Source organism: Cynocephalus volans, chromosome X (assembly GCF_027409185.1).
Source record: "Cynocephalus volans isolate mCynVol1 chromosome X, mCynVol1.pri, whole genome shotgun sequence".
In the NCBI taxonomy this organism is placed as follows: Eukaryota; Metazoa; Chordata; class Mammalia; order Dermoptera; family Cynocephalidae; genus Cynocephalus; species Cynocephalus volans.
In genome coordinates, this window is record NC_084478.1 from 66,844,182 (window position 1) to 66,860,579 (window position 16,398).

The window sequence follows — 16,398 nt, forward strand, 5'->3', positions numbered from 1 at the left end:
ATTTGAATTGTGGGGATATTCTAAAGCTCCTTATGAGTCATGAGACTTGATTAGGAAACTTCAATATGGCAAGCTAGACAATCCTAATGCTAAATTTATACAGATATAAGTGATTTTTTTTTAAGTAAGAGTATTTTTGCTTTCAAATTGTGCAGGGTGAAACCTTTCTTTAAAACTAGGGAAAAAATAGGCCGGCCCGTGGCTCACTCGGTAGAGTGCGGTGCTGATAACACCAAGGCCACGGGTTCGGATCCTATATAGGGATGGCCGGCTTGCTCACTGGCTGAGCGTGGTGCTGACAACACCAAGCCAAGGGTTGAGATCCCCTTACTGGTCATCTTTTAAAAAAAAAAAAACTAGGGAAAAAAACAGAAGTGGTCTATAGTTATCTATTTATTTAACCAGAAATTGACATTAGATATATTTTCAAAGCAATTATATCTATGTGATTTTATGATTGTTCAGATCTGGCACCTATCCAAATATTTTGAGCCAGCTTCTTAACTAAAACACATATCAATCAATACCTTGCAGAGACTTTTCACTTGTAGCTTAGGAATAGTGTAAGATTATTTTATAATTTATTACTTGCAAAAATGAGAGTTAAAATTTAGCATAGCACAGTTGGTTTATAAATCTCAGCCTGTAGTTAAGCATAATTAAAACAGGGACCTTAATTTGAATTGTTTGAAACTAGGGGATGTGTTTTAAAACAAGAGTAGAAAATCTGCTTAATCAGCCCCATGACCTATGAGGTGATAATTCAGCTCTGATTACGTACACTGCTACCCAGAGAATAATTTTTGTCCTGCTGTCTACTGTGGCATTTCCATTCAAAGTTAGCCTTTGAAGGTTTCCGGCAGGAGAAAATAACCCTTGAAGATATGTTGTTCATTTGCTAAGTAACCTTTCAAAGGCACTGATAACTTACTCTGAAGTTGTTAGCCCACGTGAATTGTAGAGTATGACTTAACTGAGATATTTGACGTTTCTACCATTCATTCAACAAATATTTACTGCATTCTTCCAATGTGCTAGGTTGATGTGGTGGGAGTAGATGAAAAGGAAACAAAGTAGGCAAATGACCCTGCCCTCTTGGAACTTTCATTTCAGTGGAGGATGACAAATGGTCAACACATAAATTATTTGAGAAAATAAATGCTAAGAACAAAACTTTTTAAAGGGTACTGGGATATTGGGGGAGGAGCTTTAGCTCACATGGTTGGGGAGGGCTTCTTTGAGGAGGTGATTTTGAACAGGGACCTGAATGGTAAGAACTAAGATCTCCTGGTGGAGGTTCCAGGGAATGAAGGCAAAGACCCTAACTTGTGCTACCTCTTTTCACCCTCTTCTCCTTCCCAAGTGCCCAGTAGAAAGTATTCTTTAAACTGGCTGTATTATTGAATGAAAATTCTTAGTATCTCTTCTGTTGATTGAAGCACATCCTAGGTTTCTTACTATTTTAAATGGGTGAATCACTGCTTTTTGCTTCTAAGAAAAACAAAACAAAACAAAACTAGGTACCTTCCTTATGAGAAGACATGGTGGTCCCCCGCAGAAATGTTGCTGGAGTAGGAGTCAGCCTGGGTTCTATTCTTCCTCAGTGTGATCTTGTGTAAGTCTGAAAGCATCTATTTCCTTATTTGTTATTAAACAAAACAAAAGTCTACTTACTTTGCAGGGTTTTTTGCTGGTCAGGTGAGAATACACTTTGTAAATTATACAAGTACATATGAAATGCAATGTGTTCTATTAATTTACTTTTGGAATCAAAGTATCTTAGTAGAGAAGTGTTTTCCCACCAATTTAAAGCTTATATGTTTCTACCTATCTGGTAAATATTAGCACCAAATGTCTAAATTCACTGATTAATCAGGAGGGTTTGGGTTCTTAGAAAGTGGTAGTGTGGTAGAAAGAATGTTGGATTTGGAGCTACAAAATGGGTTCCAGATTTCTCTTTTACTTAGTAGCTCTGTGACTTGGCAAGACACTGAACTTCTCTGAGCCTTACTAATTTTCAGAATTCAGATTAATACTGAGTAGCTCTCAGGGTTGTTGTTAAGAGTATTTGAGTTAAATAGATGAAATTCTTTTGGAAACTATAAAGCAAAGGTCAGCATACTTTTTGCAAAAGACCAGATAGTAAATATTTTAGGTTTTGTAGGCCATGGAGTATCTTGCAGGGACTCAGCTCTGCTGTTGTAGCAGCCATGAAAAATATGTAAATAAATGAGTGTGGCTGTATTCCAATAAAACTTTATTTATGGACACCAAACTGTAAATTTCAAATAATTTTCATGTGTTATGAAATATTCTTTTTTGGCGGGGGAGGGGGGGACAGCTGGTGGGTATAGGGATCTGAACCCTTGACCATGGTGTTATGACATCATGCTCTAACCAACTGAGCTAACTGGCTAGCCCAATTGTCTTTTTAAATTACATTTTCTAATGATTATTATTGATGTATATAGCAGAGCATTGATTTCTGTGTGTTGAGTTTGTCTTTGGTGTTTCTACTGAACTCTCTTTAGTTCCTATTATAGTTTTTTTTAGTTGATTTGCTTGGATTTTCTAGATAGGTAATCACATAGTCTGCAAGCTTTGAATTTTGTCTCCTACTTTCTAACATTTGTACATCTTGTTTTATTTCCTTCATTGGTAGCAGTGATAATATGAATTCTTGGCTTATTCCTGACTTTAATGGCTGTTTATGTGAAAGGTGCTTAACCTCACTTGTAAGATAAATGCTAATTGAAACCACACAGATTCCTTTTAAGCCTATCAGAGTGTTAAAAATTAAAATGTTTGGTAACACTTTTTGTTGTCAAGTCTGTGGGGTAAAAGACACTCACACATTGCAGGTAGGAGTTTAAGTTGGTACAATGCTATGGAAAGCAATTTGGCAGCATGATATAAAGATACACATGTATTATGTGCACTCTTCTGGATATATTAGTATACTTCAATAAAAGTTTAAAAAAATGCGCAAATTTTCTTTGCTCCAAAAATCATAGTTCAGGAATATATGAGGGCACCTCAAAAAGTTTGTGGAAAATAGAATTAAGAGATAGTATGAATCTTTCCATAAACTTTTTGAAGAACCCATGTGTGTTTGTGTGTTTGTATGTGTATAATATGTAATACGCAGTGTTATTTATAATAGCAAACAATTGAATACTACAGAATAAGAGTGAGAAACCTCCATGTACTGAAAAGGAAAAAAAAGTATCTTAAGTTATTATGACTGTAAAAATAAAAGCTTGGTGTATACTGTGTTACTTTTGTATAAAAAAGGAGGAAGAGAACATATATTCATATTTTTTTATTTGCCTAATGAGACTCTGGAGGGATACTCAGGAATCTAATGAGTACCTGTTGGGAGAGTGCTGAGAACTGAATGGATGGGTGACAGGGTTGGGAGTGAACCTGCCAATTGTATACCTCCTTCTTTGATTTTTGAGCCATATGATAGTATTATATTTTAAAAAATTAAATAAAAAATGGTTTCTTGAACTATTTCAACTCCTCCAGTGGCATTTTTTCTTTGTCTTGATCTTTCTCTTCTGTGTTGCAGGTTTTCTTCAAATGGCCTCCTGAGTTTGTTCATGTTTAAGAACAAGCTAGTGGAAGGGTTGACTGGGAGTTCTGTGTACCTGGGCAGGGTTGTCAACCGGTAGGCTTTATTTTGGGATGAGTGGGTGGGCAGCTGGCTGTTACACTTGAAGGGTTCAAATGCAGAAGGAATTTGGTATTATGTATGCAGGGATTTAATTTCTTTTGAGGGGAAAAATTCTTCATGTCAGAATTCACACCTTCAGTTAATACCTGCCTTCAGCCTTTTTCTCACTCTGGCCCTCTGTGGGATCAGTCTCCTCTTGTGTGTGTGGAGCTTCTCTGGGATTTTGCCCTGCAGATCTGCTCCCTCCTGGGTTGGAACACTTCAACATATTTTAGGTTGTGGCATCCTTGGATTTATGTGATTGGCCAATTCTTTTCTGCCTGCTCTCCGTCAGAAATTGTTGAAATCTTGTATTCTTGATTTGTGACTTATACTTTTATACTCCTTTACCATCACTTTTCTGGGGTCTTGGAAAGTACAAGATATGTAGATGTTCAGTTCACCTTCTTGAACTAGAAGTCAACAGTAGTATATCTTAAACTTCGATAAACAGTAGTTTCCTTGAGAGTAAGGACTGACTTTTCTTTTATTCCCAGACCTTGACACAGTGCTTGGCACACTGGCACTTGATAAATGTTTGGGGGTTTTTTTGGTGGCTGGCCAGTACTGGGATCTGAATGATAAATGTTTATTGGCATGAATATGAGTATATGAGAAAGAGAGAGGATTGTTAATGGAAGATTTACTGTGTAATATTGATTGTTTAAATATGCATTCTTTCAATTGCTGGTTATAGAAGTTGAAGAAGTTCTTTTAGCCATTGGTAGACAAAGTACTGATTTTATGCTGGATTTCCTATGAATAGAACCATAATAAAGTACAGGGGAAAAATTATTTTGAACTTTTAACTCAAATGCTTCAAGCTTATATATCAAACGTGTTGAAGTAGTAGAAATAGGGTACAATTAAACATTTTTAAAAAAGAAAAGAAATACGGTACAATTTTGTGAGATTTTTCCTGTAATTTCAGTCTCTATAGAAGTGCTTTTGCAGTTATCCTTATGTGTATTTTTATGGCTTAGATCAGTGTATTTACCATTTTACAAAAGAAAAATATGCACACATAGGTTATGATATATAGTTGTGAATTAGTAAGAGACTCCAGGTTTGAGGCCTGGTTTTTGTAGACTTTTTCACTAAGCCATGTTTCTACATTGCTGAATGTAAAACAGATATTATACCAGTCACTGGAGCATATCCCTTTAGCAATGCCAGCGTGATTTATTACAGGAAAGCTTAAAGAGATGTATTATGTACTTTTCTGCCATCCTAAATAGAGTCTCCTAAAAATCATTTAATGTTTTCTTGAGTATTGTTGAATAGTTCTTTAATACAGTGCTGCCCCTTGGGGTTATTAAGAAGTAGAAAATAAAAGCTTTCATTTATTGATTATTATATTGTGCCAGGTACTGTGCTAAGTATTTTATATGTACATTTTCATATCAGTCCTATGAGATTTCACAAATGAAACCAAGAATGAGTGAGGTTAAATAATTTGCCCCAAATCTCCTGAGGATTGAGGGGCAGAACCAAGATTTGATTCCAGGTCTCTCCCACTCCAAAGCCTGTGTTCTAAGACTCTGTTTTATGGTCAAGAAGCTATTGGATCCATGACGAAAAGGCCCCAGAAAAATTATGCTTAGTATGGTTTTTAGCCTAGTTTTTAAAATTTGTTTTTCTTAGCCATTGTTTGCTCTAGGTTACCAGCTATTGCATCTTATTGTTGTCAGGCCTTTTCCCTCTAAAACAGGGTTTCTTAACCCAGGAGGCCAGGCTGAAGATGAGAGTAGACAGAATGGGGGGTGGGAGGGTAGTATAGTTTTAAAAAGGCATATTTGGTATTATGATGGCTGGCTTTGGTTTTAATCAAAATATTTTAAGATTTTCTTTTTTGCTTTATTGTATTTTAAGATTCTTAAAGAGGGACATTATATTTTATTGTGATTTAATTTACATAATATAAAATTCGCATTACAAATATAAAAGTCATTGAGTTTTAGTAAATTTATAGAGTTGTACAACTTTGATTACAACCTAATTTTAGAACATTACCCTCACCCCCAAAAGATCCCTCATGCCCATTTGCAGTTAATCCTGTTCCCATGCTCCAGCCCCAACTAATCTATTTTCTGTCTTTATAGATTTGCATTTTCTGGACATTTCATATAAATGGAATCATTCAGTATGTGGTCTTTTTCTCTGGCTTCTTTCACTTAGCATGATGTTTTCGAGGTTCATCCTTATCGTAGCATATATCAATACTTCATTCCTTTGTGTTGCTGAGTAATATTCCATTGCATGGATAGATGATATTTTGTTTATCTGTTGATCAGTTGATAGACATTTGGATTGTTTCCCCCTTTGGCTATTGTGAGTAGTGCTGCTTTGAACATTTGTGTACAATTTTTTGTGTAGACATATGTTTTTATTTCTCTTGGGTAGATATATGGTAACTATTTAAGTTGTTGAGGAGCTGCCAGACTGTGTTCCAAAGCTGCTGCACCATTTTACATTCCCACCAGCAATGTATGAGGGTTCTGTTTTCTCCACATCTTTGCCAGTGCTTGTTACCATCTTTTTTTTTTTTTTTTTTTTTTTTTTTGGCGGGGTAGTGGCTGGCCAGTACAGGGAACTGAATGTTACTGTCTTTTTTTATTGTAGCCATCCTCATGGGTATGAAGTGATATTTCATTGTTTTTTTTTTTTTTCCTTTTCTTTTCTTTTTGGTGGCTGGCTGGCATGGGGATCTGAACCCTTGACTTTAGTGTTATAATTCCACACTCTAACCAACTGAGCTAACCGGCCAGCCCTGTGTTTTTTTGTTTTGTTTTGTTTTTTTCCATTGTGGTTTCGATTTGCATTTCCCTAATGAGTAATGATGTGGAACATCTTTTCACCTGTTTTTTGGCCATTTGTATATCTTCTTTACAGAAATGTCAGATCTTTTGCCCGTTTTTTAACTGGATCACAGATATGTGTTGCTTCACTACAGGGATACATTCTGAGAAAGACATGGTTAGGTGATTTCATCATTGTGTGAAAGTGTATTATGAAAGGGAGCAGCAATGAATTTTTCTTTTATCTACACTGGCCACTAGTTGCATGATCATGGGTCCTCTAATTATGTTACTAAGTCTCCTCTGTGCTTCACTTTCCTCCTTTGTTAAATGGGTATTAGAATAATACCACCCCTACAGAGTTCTGAAAATTAAATTACAGGTAGGGATTGTGTCTGGCACTCAGCAAGCATTCAGTCAGGTAAGCTAACTTATTAACTATTATTTTGCTATGGGGATGGGTGGGAATTATTTAAAAATGCAAGAATTCTAAAGTAAACAACCTTTCACTTGGGGTCAGACGTAATGTGTCAGATGCTTAACTTTTTACTTTAAAGGTTTGAGCTGCATTTGGGAGAGTCACCCCATGGTTAAACTAGGTATTCCTCCTCAATATATTTTGCAGTAGGTTTGTTTATTCCAACATCATCACAAACACTTGAGTAACGCATTGTGCTATGACATTATGATGGCTAAGATGTCACTAGGTGATAGGAATTTTTCAGTTTCATTGTAATCTTACAGGACCACCATCATGTGTGCAGTTTTGTCATTGACCGAAATGTCATGCAGTGCATGACTCTATTTGTCTTTTCATTATTGAGTTGTAAGAGTTCTTTATATGTTTTAAATACCCGTTCCTTATCAGATATATGGTTTGTACATATTTTCTCCCAGCCTGTGGGTTGATTTTTTACTTGATGTTATCCTTTGAAGCACAAAAGTTTTACTTTTTTTTTTTTTTTTTTTTTGTCTTTTTTGTGACCAGTACTCAGCCAGTGAGCGCACCGGCCATTCCTATATAGGATCCGAACCGCGCGGGAGCGTTGCCGTACTCCCAGCGCCGCACTCTCCCGAGTGCGCCACGGGCTCGGCCCAAGTTTTACATTTTTGATGAGGTGCAGCTTCTCAGTTTTCTTTTTTATTGCTTGTGTTTTTATTGTTGTATCTGGGAAATTATTGCCCAACCCAAGTTTCCTGAGATCTACTCCTAATTTTTTTTCCAAGAGTTTTATAGTTTTAGCTCTTATATTTAGGTCTGTGATCCACTTTGAGTTAATTTCTGTGTACGGTGTGAGCTAGGGGTCCAACTTCATTCATGTGGATTCCAGTTGTCCCAGCACCTTTTATTGAAAAGACTGTTCTTCCTCATTAAATGGTCTTGGCCTCTTTGTTGAAAATCAGTTTACCATAAATGTTAGGGCTTACTCTAGACTCTTTATCTATATGTCTACCCTTATTCTGTTGTTCTTTTCTAATTTAATTCTTTTGTGATAGGAAAGCATACTTTGTATTATTTTAATCCTTGTACATTTATTGAGATTTGTTTTACTACATAGCATAAGATCTGTTCTGGAGAATGTTCCATGTATGCTTGAAAATAATGTATATTTTGCTCTTGTTGGGTGGAGCATTCTGTAGATGTCAGTTAGGTCAAGTTGGTTGATGGTATTGTCCAAATTTTTCATATTTTTGTTGGTTTTCTGTCTAGTTGTTCTATTATTGAAAGTGGAGCATTGAAATCTACTGTTATTGAATTGCCTATTTCTCTTCTGTTTTGTCTGTTTTTATTTAATGTATTTTGGGGCTCTGTCGTTAGATGTGTTTATGTTTATAATTGTTATATTGTCTTGATGAATTAACACTTTCATCCTTATAAAATGTCCCTCTTTGTCTCTAGTAACTTTTTTTTTTTGTCTTAGGGTATTAGTTTTTAAAAGACTGAGGAAACGCTCCATTTCCCATCCCTCTTATTTGCTGCTATCTTGTAGCTTTGGAAACCAGGTGACTAAAAAATGTGTTAGAATTTTTATACCAGAGCACCAGTACTTGCCCCTTTTTTTTTCTTTTCGTATTAGGGTTCTGAATGAGATTTCATTTTTATTTATTTATTTATTTATTTATTTATTTATTTTAAAAGATGACTGGTAAGGGGATCTTAACCCTTGACTTGGTGTTGTCAGCCCCACGCTCTCCCAAGTGAGCTAACCGGCCATCCCTATATAGGGATCTGAACCCGTGGCCTTGGTGTTATCAGCACCACACTCTCCCAACTGAGCCACAGGACGGCCCTGAGATTTCATTTTTAAAAAGAGGTTCTGCAGTAAAAGAATTTTTTTTTGAGGGGGGGCTGGCTGGTATGGGGATATGAACACTTGACCTTGGTGTTATAAAACTGCACTCTAACCAACTTAGCTAACTGGCTGGCAAACATTTTTTGAAGCCCTTTCCAACTTAAATTCTCCGACTTCACCTATTTCAACTGCTTAGAAGTCCTTTTGTCTTACTTCTGGATTTCTGCTCTTGAGGTTTCTGGATAAGTGACCTTTAGTTAAATGAAGTGACTAGCTATTATTATTCTTACTTAAAAATATTCCACCTAAAATGTTAACATTTGAGAAATGTGGGTGAAGGGTATACTGGATTTTTTAAATACTCTTGCAAGGTTTTTCCAAGTCAAAAATTATTTCAAAATAAAAAGTTTAAAAACTTTCTACTTAAGTGAGGCTTTGCAAGTTATCTTTTCATTTGCAGGTAATACTCGTCTTATTTTTTATTATTATTTTTTTTTAAAGATGACCGGTAAAGAGATCTCAACCCTTGGCTTGGTGTTGTCAGCACCACACTCAGCCAGTGAGCAAACCGGCCATCCCTATATAGGATCCGAACCCGTGGCCTTGGTGTTATCAGCACCGCACTCTACCGAGTGAGCCACGGGCCGGCCTAATACTCGTCTTATTAAGTGACTTTGGAAATATATTGATTTGGCAATGTAACCTCACAGTGCACTTCATGAGTCCTTAGTTTGATACTTAGCTCTGGTATAAACATATATATGTCTTAGTAGCATCATCTGGTTAGCAAATTTCCGGGAGTTATTGTAAAACTCTTCCTTTTCTCATCAAAACTGTATTCATTAGGCAGTAAATCTTGCATTTAGTACTTCCTTAATGTGTCTTGACTCTGTCCCTCTTGCCACAGTTTTCATTCAAGACTTATCATCTCTTTCCTGGATTGTTGCAGTAGTTTTTTAATTGGTCTCCTTGTTGTACATTGTATGACATAGAGGTCCTTGGTGACTATCTGCCTCTCTGTCCTCATCTGTCTGTTTCTAATATGCAAGTAAGCTACTCGTGGTAACACTGATACACTATCTCCATGCTGTTTCCATGCCTTTGCTGGTGATCTTTCATCTGCCTGGATTTCATTCTTTTTTATGGCTGAGTAGTATTCCATTCTGTATATATGCCACATTTTCTTTATCCATTCATCTGTTAATGGTCACTTAGGTTAATTCCATTTTTTTTGTAGCTATTATAAATGGGATTGTTTTCTTAATTTCTTTTTCAGCTAGCTTGTTTTTGGTATATAGAAATGCTACTGATTTTTCTATGCTGAATTTGCATCCTGCAACTTTACTGAATTTGTTTATCAATTGTAGGAGGTTTTTTTGTGGAGTGTTTAGGGTTTTCTCTATATTAGATTATGTTATCCGCAAACACGGACAGTTTGACTTCCTCCTTTCCAATTTAGATGCCCTTTATTTCTTTCTCTTGCCTAATTGCTCCGGCTAGGACTCTTAAGTTTTTCAAATTTGATATTTCTGTGTATTTTTGGCTTGACATAATTCTTAACAAATCTTTGTGACAAATTGTGCCCTCCAAGGCACATAACATAGTAACAAGTATACAGGCTTAACTCTTGCAATGCTTGATTGTGGTGAGAAAGGAAGAATTTTCTTATTGGTGGTTGGACCATTCATTTCAAAAACTTTTTTTCCTCATTAAGTTCCACATATTTTCACATGTCCATAGTGGAAAGTTTTAAAAAATATTTTAAAAAAGCAGAAAGAAAAAAATTACACAATTCAGAATTTCACAATTACTATTTGTGTGTATGGAAGCTTTTTGCATATATTACTTTTTTCATTTAAACATATATAGGGAACATCTTTTCATCTCACTACAGTGTTATTTTTAATGCTGTATCATACCACATTTTGAGGTATTAAATACCCATTGGGCTTATGTTTACTTACAGTTTTTCCAAGTTAGAAGTGCTATAATGAACATCTTTATAGTTAAATCTTTGCACACAATCTTGACTATTTTCTATAAGTGTATAACTTTTTAAGGCAAGTTTCTATAAGTGGAATTGCTGGTTTAAAAGGGCACATGGTTTTAAGTCTTTCTTGCTTTTTTTTTGGTGTAGTATATTAATATTTGACAGTACTTTCTATTAAAATCTGAAGGCCAGCTCATAAACAAGTGTTTGCATTATTTAAAACTACTATTGGATGTTCATAGCGGCATTATTGACGACAGTTGAAAGGTGGAAACAACCTAATCCATTGACAGGTAAATGGATAAACAAAATGTGATGTATACCTGAAATGGAATGTTGTTCAGCCTTTAAAAGGAGTGAAATTCTGATACATTCTACAACATCAATGATCCTTGAAAACATTAAGTGAAATAAGCCAGACGCAAAAGGGCAAGTGATGTATGATTCAACTTATATGAAATACCTAGCATAAGTAAATTCATAGAGACAGAAAGCAGGGTGGGCGGGGAAGGGGCTGGGAATGGATAGGGAATTATTGTTTAAAGGTACAAAGTTTCAGTTTGGGATGATGAAAAAGTTCTGGTAGTGGATAGTAGTGATTGCACAACACTGTGAATGTTCTTAATGCCACTGAATTGTATACTTAAAAATGGTTAAAATGGTAAATTTGATTTTATGTACAATTTACCACAATAAAATAAGCCATTATTGGATGAATTCCAGAATTTTAGGCAAAACCACATAGAAATCATGTGGTTGTTTTACTTACTGTGTGTGTCACTTTGTAGCTAAGTGAACTCAGGGTTTGGGTACTGTTTTGAATTTGATGGATTGATAGATGGGGCTGAGAACTAGGTTTCTAACCAATATTCATGCAATATGAAGACATACTGAGCTATATACCAAGTAGTCAACTAGGCAGTGAGGGCTACAGTGGTAAACAAGATACAGTCCCTGGAGACTGCTGGTTGCTGAGATTGGACAGAAAAAAGAATAAGCTTCTTATTAAGAAAAAAAGGGATTAAAAAAATCAAGTGACTTGTTTTGTCCTTAATGATTTCCTTTGTGGGATGATTTTAAAATATCTTTCCCTCCCCTCCTTCAGGTTGCTATGGAAATATATGACCACATAAAAGGAAGTTTATTCTGATAATTCTGATACCTGAGATGTAACAGGACTGAAGAGTGGAACAAGAAAAAATTTAGTGTCAACCTTAATTACAATGGCCACTGATTCAGGGGAGCTAGCCAGCACAGAAGATTCTGAGACACCTGATGGAGTTTCATTTGAAAATAGAGTTCCTCAGGTTGCTGCAACTTTGACAGTAGAAGCTAGACTAAAGGAAAAAAAGAGCACCTTCTCTGCTTCTGGAGAAACTGTAGAAAGGAAGAGATTTTTCCGAAAGAGTGTTGAGATGACGGAAGATGACAAAGTTGCCAAACCTTCCCCCAAAGATGAGAGAATAAAGGCTGCAACAAATATTCCAAGAACAGATAAACATCCTACAAATGTGGTAAGAGGTGGGCAAGAAGTTAAATACGAGCAATATTCAAAGGCAACTTTGGAATCCTCAAAAGATTGTATCAAGGAGAAAAATGAAAAGGAAATGGAAGAAGAAGCAGAGGTGAAGGCTGTAGCTACTTCTCCTAGTGGCAGGTTCCTGAAATTTGACATAGAGCTTGGAAGAGGAGCATTTAAAACAGTATATAAAGGACTGGACACTGAAACATGGGTTGAAGTTGCTTGGTGTGAGCTGCAGGTGAGTATATAATCTTCTTGGTTTTAATAAATTCCAATTTTAGTTGGCCTGGCCTTCTGAGTTATCTAGGATTAAAATGTATCATGTATTAAGATAAAATGAAGGGCTTGTCCCCCTCTTCCCCCAAATTATACTTCTTTCCTAGATCCTCTTTAAGAGCTCATGCCAAACTTTTTTTTCTCCTGTTGTTTTTGCCTGTGTATTAAAGGGGGAAAAAAAATCTCCTGGCTTTCTTTGGGAAAATTCTCTTTATTAGCCTTAGGAAATTCCCAAAATTCTTGTTAATGTCTCATTTTGAAAACTTTTCAAAAATGTATGCCTTATGAGTTGATTGTTATACTAAATACTTAAGAGTGTGATAGGGATATATTCAGTGTGATATCTACATTTTCTCTTTTTCTTTATACAAAATTTTGAGAGTTCATGTGGTGTTTTGCAGAATGGGAAAAATTTTTCTTGATTCTTTGAGGACCTCTATTGATAGAAACTTCCCATGCCTTTCCATTTACCTCAGAGAGCATCTCTGGAAGAAATAATCACTAAAATTTACTGAGGCTAGTCAACTGGAATGTGTTTAGAAAGGAGAAATGAAAACAACAAGAGAAAGATTGAATTACCTAGAAACTTGGTTCCATGATAAATGTTTATGTAGTACTTTTAAATAATTGAGGACTAAAATGGGGGGAATAGAACATCACAGAGGGAGTTATAAGAATAGTTTTAGACAGATATAGGTCAAATATAAGGACAATCTTTGTGACCTCAGCTCACAGGAAGTAGTCAGCATTCACATGAGGTGCTTAAAGTTAAGATGGAATAAAACCAGTGGCTAAGTACAGGTTTTCATTATTGTTCAAATTCCGGTGCTCTCTGTGAGTGTGGGTGTGTATGTATAAAATACCATATTTTCACCCATTCTGAACTTGCATTCAGATAGGTTGGAATTTAGTCCAGGTCCCTTCATTTCTAGGAAGCTTTTTGTTTGATGTCCATGGTTTCCAAACTTTATTGTTTGTAAGAGTCACTGTTTGCTTCATATGCAAATTCTGAGTCCTATAACATATTCTGATTCAGTAAGTCTGGGTTGGGTGCAAGACTGCAATTTTAACAAACTTTCTAAGTGCTTCTAATTTAGGAAGTCTCTTGACTGCTCTTTGGAAAGCAAATTAACTATCAATCAAACCATTCAAGTGGTCCTTGCAAAGTGTGTGCATGTGTGGGGTTTGCTTGGTTTTCTTCTCACCCCCTTTGTACCCTTTAAGAATTTTATAAGGTATATGTCATAGTAGAAATATTAGATAATGCTGGCAAGAAAGCATCAAAATGACCTAAAATTCCACCGTACTTTGAGTACGGTGCTTTAAACATTTTGGTATATATATCTTTCCGGTAAGTATATATATTTTTCTATAAGGTTTTGTAATTTTTTTTCTTTTTTTTTTTTTGCTGGCGGCTGGCTTGTATGGGGATCCAAAAGTTTCATAATTTTTATTTTCACTTATCTTGAGCATTTTTCATTATCAGTAAGTGTACATTTACTTGGTAGTAGGGTACATAGTAAAGATAAGTCAAATATTTTGCAGATTGTGTACTCTAGCTATGCTAAAGGATATTTAGGTAAAAACTTGAAGAAAATATTCCAGTGGCAGAAACTGCCTTGGGGGATGCCTTCTATCATTCACCTGTGGAAAGGTTGAAAGATCCAATGAGGTCTTACTACTCAAAGTGTGGTCCCTGTATCATCAGCATGGACATCACCTGAGAGCTTGTTGGAAATGCAGATTCCCAGGCCTCATCTCCAACCTTCTGAATCAGAATCTGCCTCTTGATACCACCTGCAAGTGATTTCTGTGTGCATTCAATAGTTTGGAAAGCACTGAAATATGGGACCAATCCCAAAAGCTAGCTGAATCAGAGTAGGAATTTTTATAATACACTAACATGACCTTTATATTATGTCATGTATACTGATTCCTAGCTTCCACTCCAGACTTCTCAAATTGTAATGTCTAGGAGATGGTCTTAGGAGCTTATTCTTAAAAAGTTCCCCAGGTGATTGGATACATAGCTAGATTTAGTAATCTCTCATGTGGAGCAAAAGTAATAAATATATAATGTACATTTTAATTTACACAGAGAAAAACAATTGCAGTTTTCTATTCTGAAAGGAATGTCAGAATTAGTGGACTTATTTGATCAGTTTTTGGATATTGCTTCATCTTTTGTATATTTGGAATTAAGAAAAACTAGCTTATTTGGAATCCCAGGAGAATAAGGAGCATCATCTTTTAATTACTTTCCTGACTACTATGCAGTTTGTAATGTACAATTTCTTCTCTTTCTTCTATGAAGTCTTACTTTATTATATACTAAAGAATTTTATAGAAAAAATCCCAGTAATCAATTTAAATGTTTGAATTATTCTAGATTCTTTCCAATCTTTGTTTACATATGTGTGTGATTTTATATATAGTATATATAGAATTTATATATATGTGTGTGTGAATATATGTATGTGTATATGTATATAATTGGTATGTCCATACTTTTGTCTTATCAATTTGATATATAACATATTTTATTGCATTCATACTACCTCTTGCTTAATCTTCTCCCCTAATATTAGGAAATTTCTTTTTTTTAAATTTTATTTTTGCATGTTTGATTCTAAATTCACAGCTAAACAATGGTTTTTAATACTTTCTTCTCTTGATGGCATTTCTCCCCATTGTGAATATTTGAGACTTGTGTAACAATTCTTTATAGCCCCACATCCATTTGTTTAGAATACATTGATCTTATGGCAGTGCAAAGAACCAAGAGAGATAAATGTTACTGTTGATATTTGGCTTCAAGGATGATAAAAACAAACTCTTTGATGATATAGGTCAGGTTTAGGATTTGGCTATAAATGCCTGAATTTCAATAGTTTCTCATATTTTATAGTTTCTATAACTTCATTTTTTTAATGTGTTAGGAGAAAGGCTGACCTATTGGTTTCTGTAAAGAACTTAGTAAATTACATGGTAATTACTTGGTAAATGGCAAATTACTGTGAGTGAGGGCTGTCAGTCATAAATGCTATTTAGAAGTCTATTTTAGTTCATTACATTGAAAGACATGGTCAGATGTTATTGAAAGGCTTGTTTAGTAACTCTTAAGAGGAATCGATCAAAGGAATTTGTAATAGTTTTTTCCTTCACTAACAACTTGAGAATCAATAGCAGAGTGCTTTTATACAACCAGTTTTTGCTTTATTATCACTTGGAAAAATATTTCCACTTGTACTTTTACCATTTATTTCTCGATGGAACTGAGTTGTCATATAATGGAGCTATTTTCCAAATGAAGGAACATTATAGATATCTGAAAATTTTTGTTCTTGGACTTTTTCTAAAATGTACTTAAGGGGCCGACCCTGTGGTGCACTCGGGAGAGTGCGCTGCTGGGAGCGCAGCAGTGCTCCCGCTGCGGGTTCGGATCCTATATAAGGATGGCTGGTGCGCTCACTGGCTGAGCCCGGTATGCCAGTCACAAAAAGACAAAATAAATAAATAAATAAATAAATAAATAAAGTGTACTTAAGTATGCCTGTAATAAGCTTCACTGTGGGGTCAGATATGTGATTGTGTGCTTTAAAGGAGGGTAAACAGCCTCCTTTAAATACAAGAGTAGGGTTTCAAGATGGAGGTGGCTGCGGCAGTTGGCGCGGAGTAGCTGAGGTGGAAAAGGCAGCCACTGGGCCTCAGGCAGCCAGAAAACTTGTGGACCTTCCTCTTGCCATCTCTTAAGGGAGGACCGCTGCTGGTGGCCGGTCGTGGGGGCTGACCGCCACTTT

General features: G+C 35.7%; 1 protein-coding gene across 1 annotated transcript in view; it reads left to right on the forward strand.

The window, feature by feature from the left end:
- The first annotated feature begins 12,023 nt into the window (after positions 1 to 12,023).
- WNK3 (WNK lysine deficient protein kinase 3) overlaps positions 12,024 to 16,398 on the forward strand; it is a 120,291-nt gene continuing 115,916 nt past the window's right edge. Inside the window, 1 exon segment of the mRNA XM_063084225.1 lies at positions 12,024 to 12,560. Coding sequence (XP_062940295.1) covers positions 12,024 to 12,560 — 537 coding nt within the window.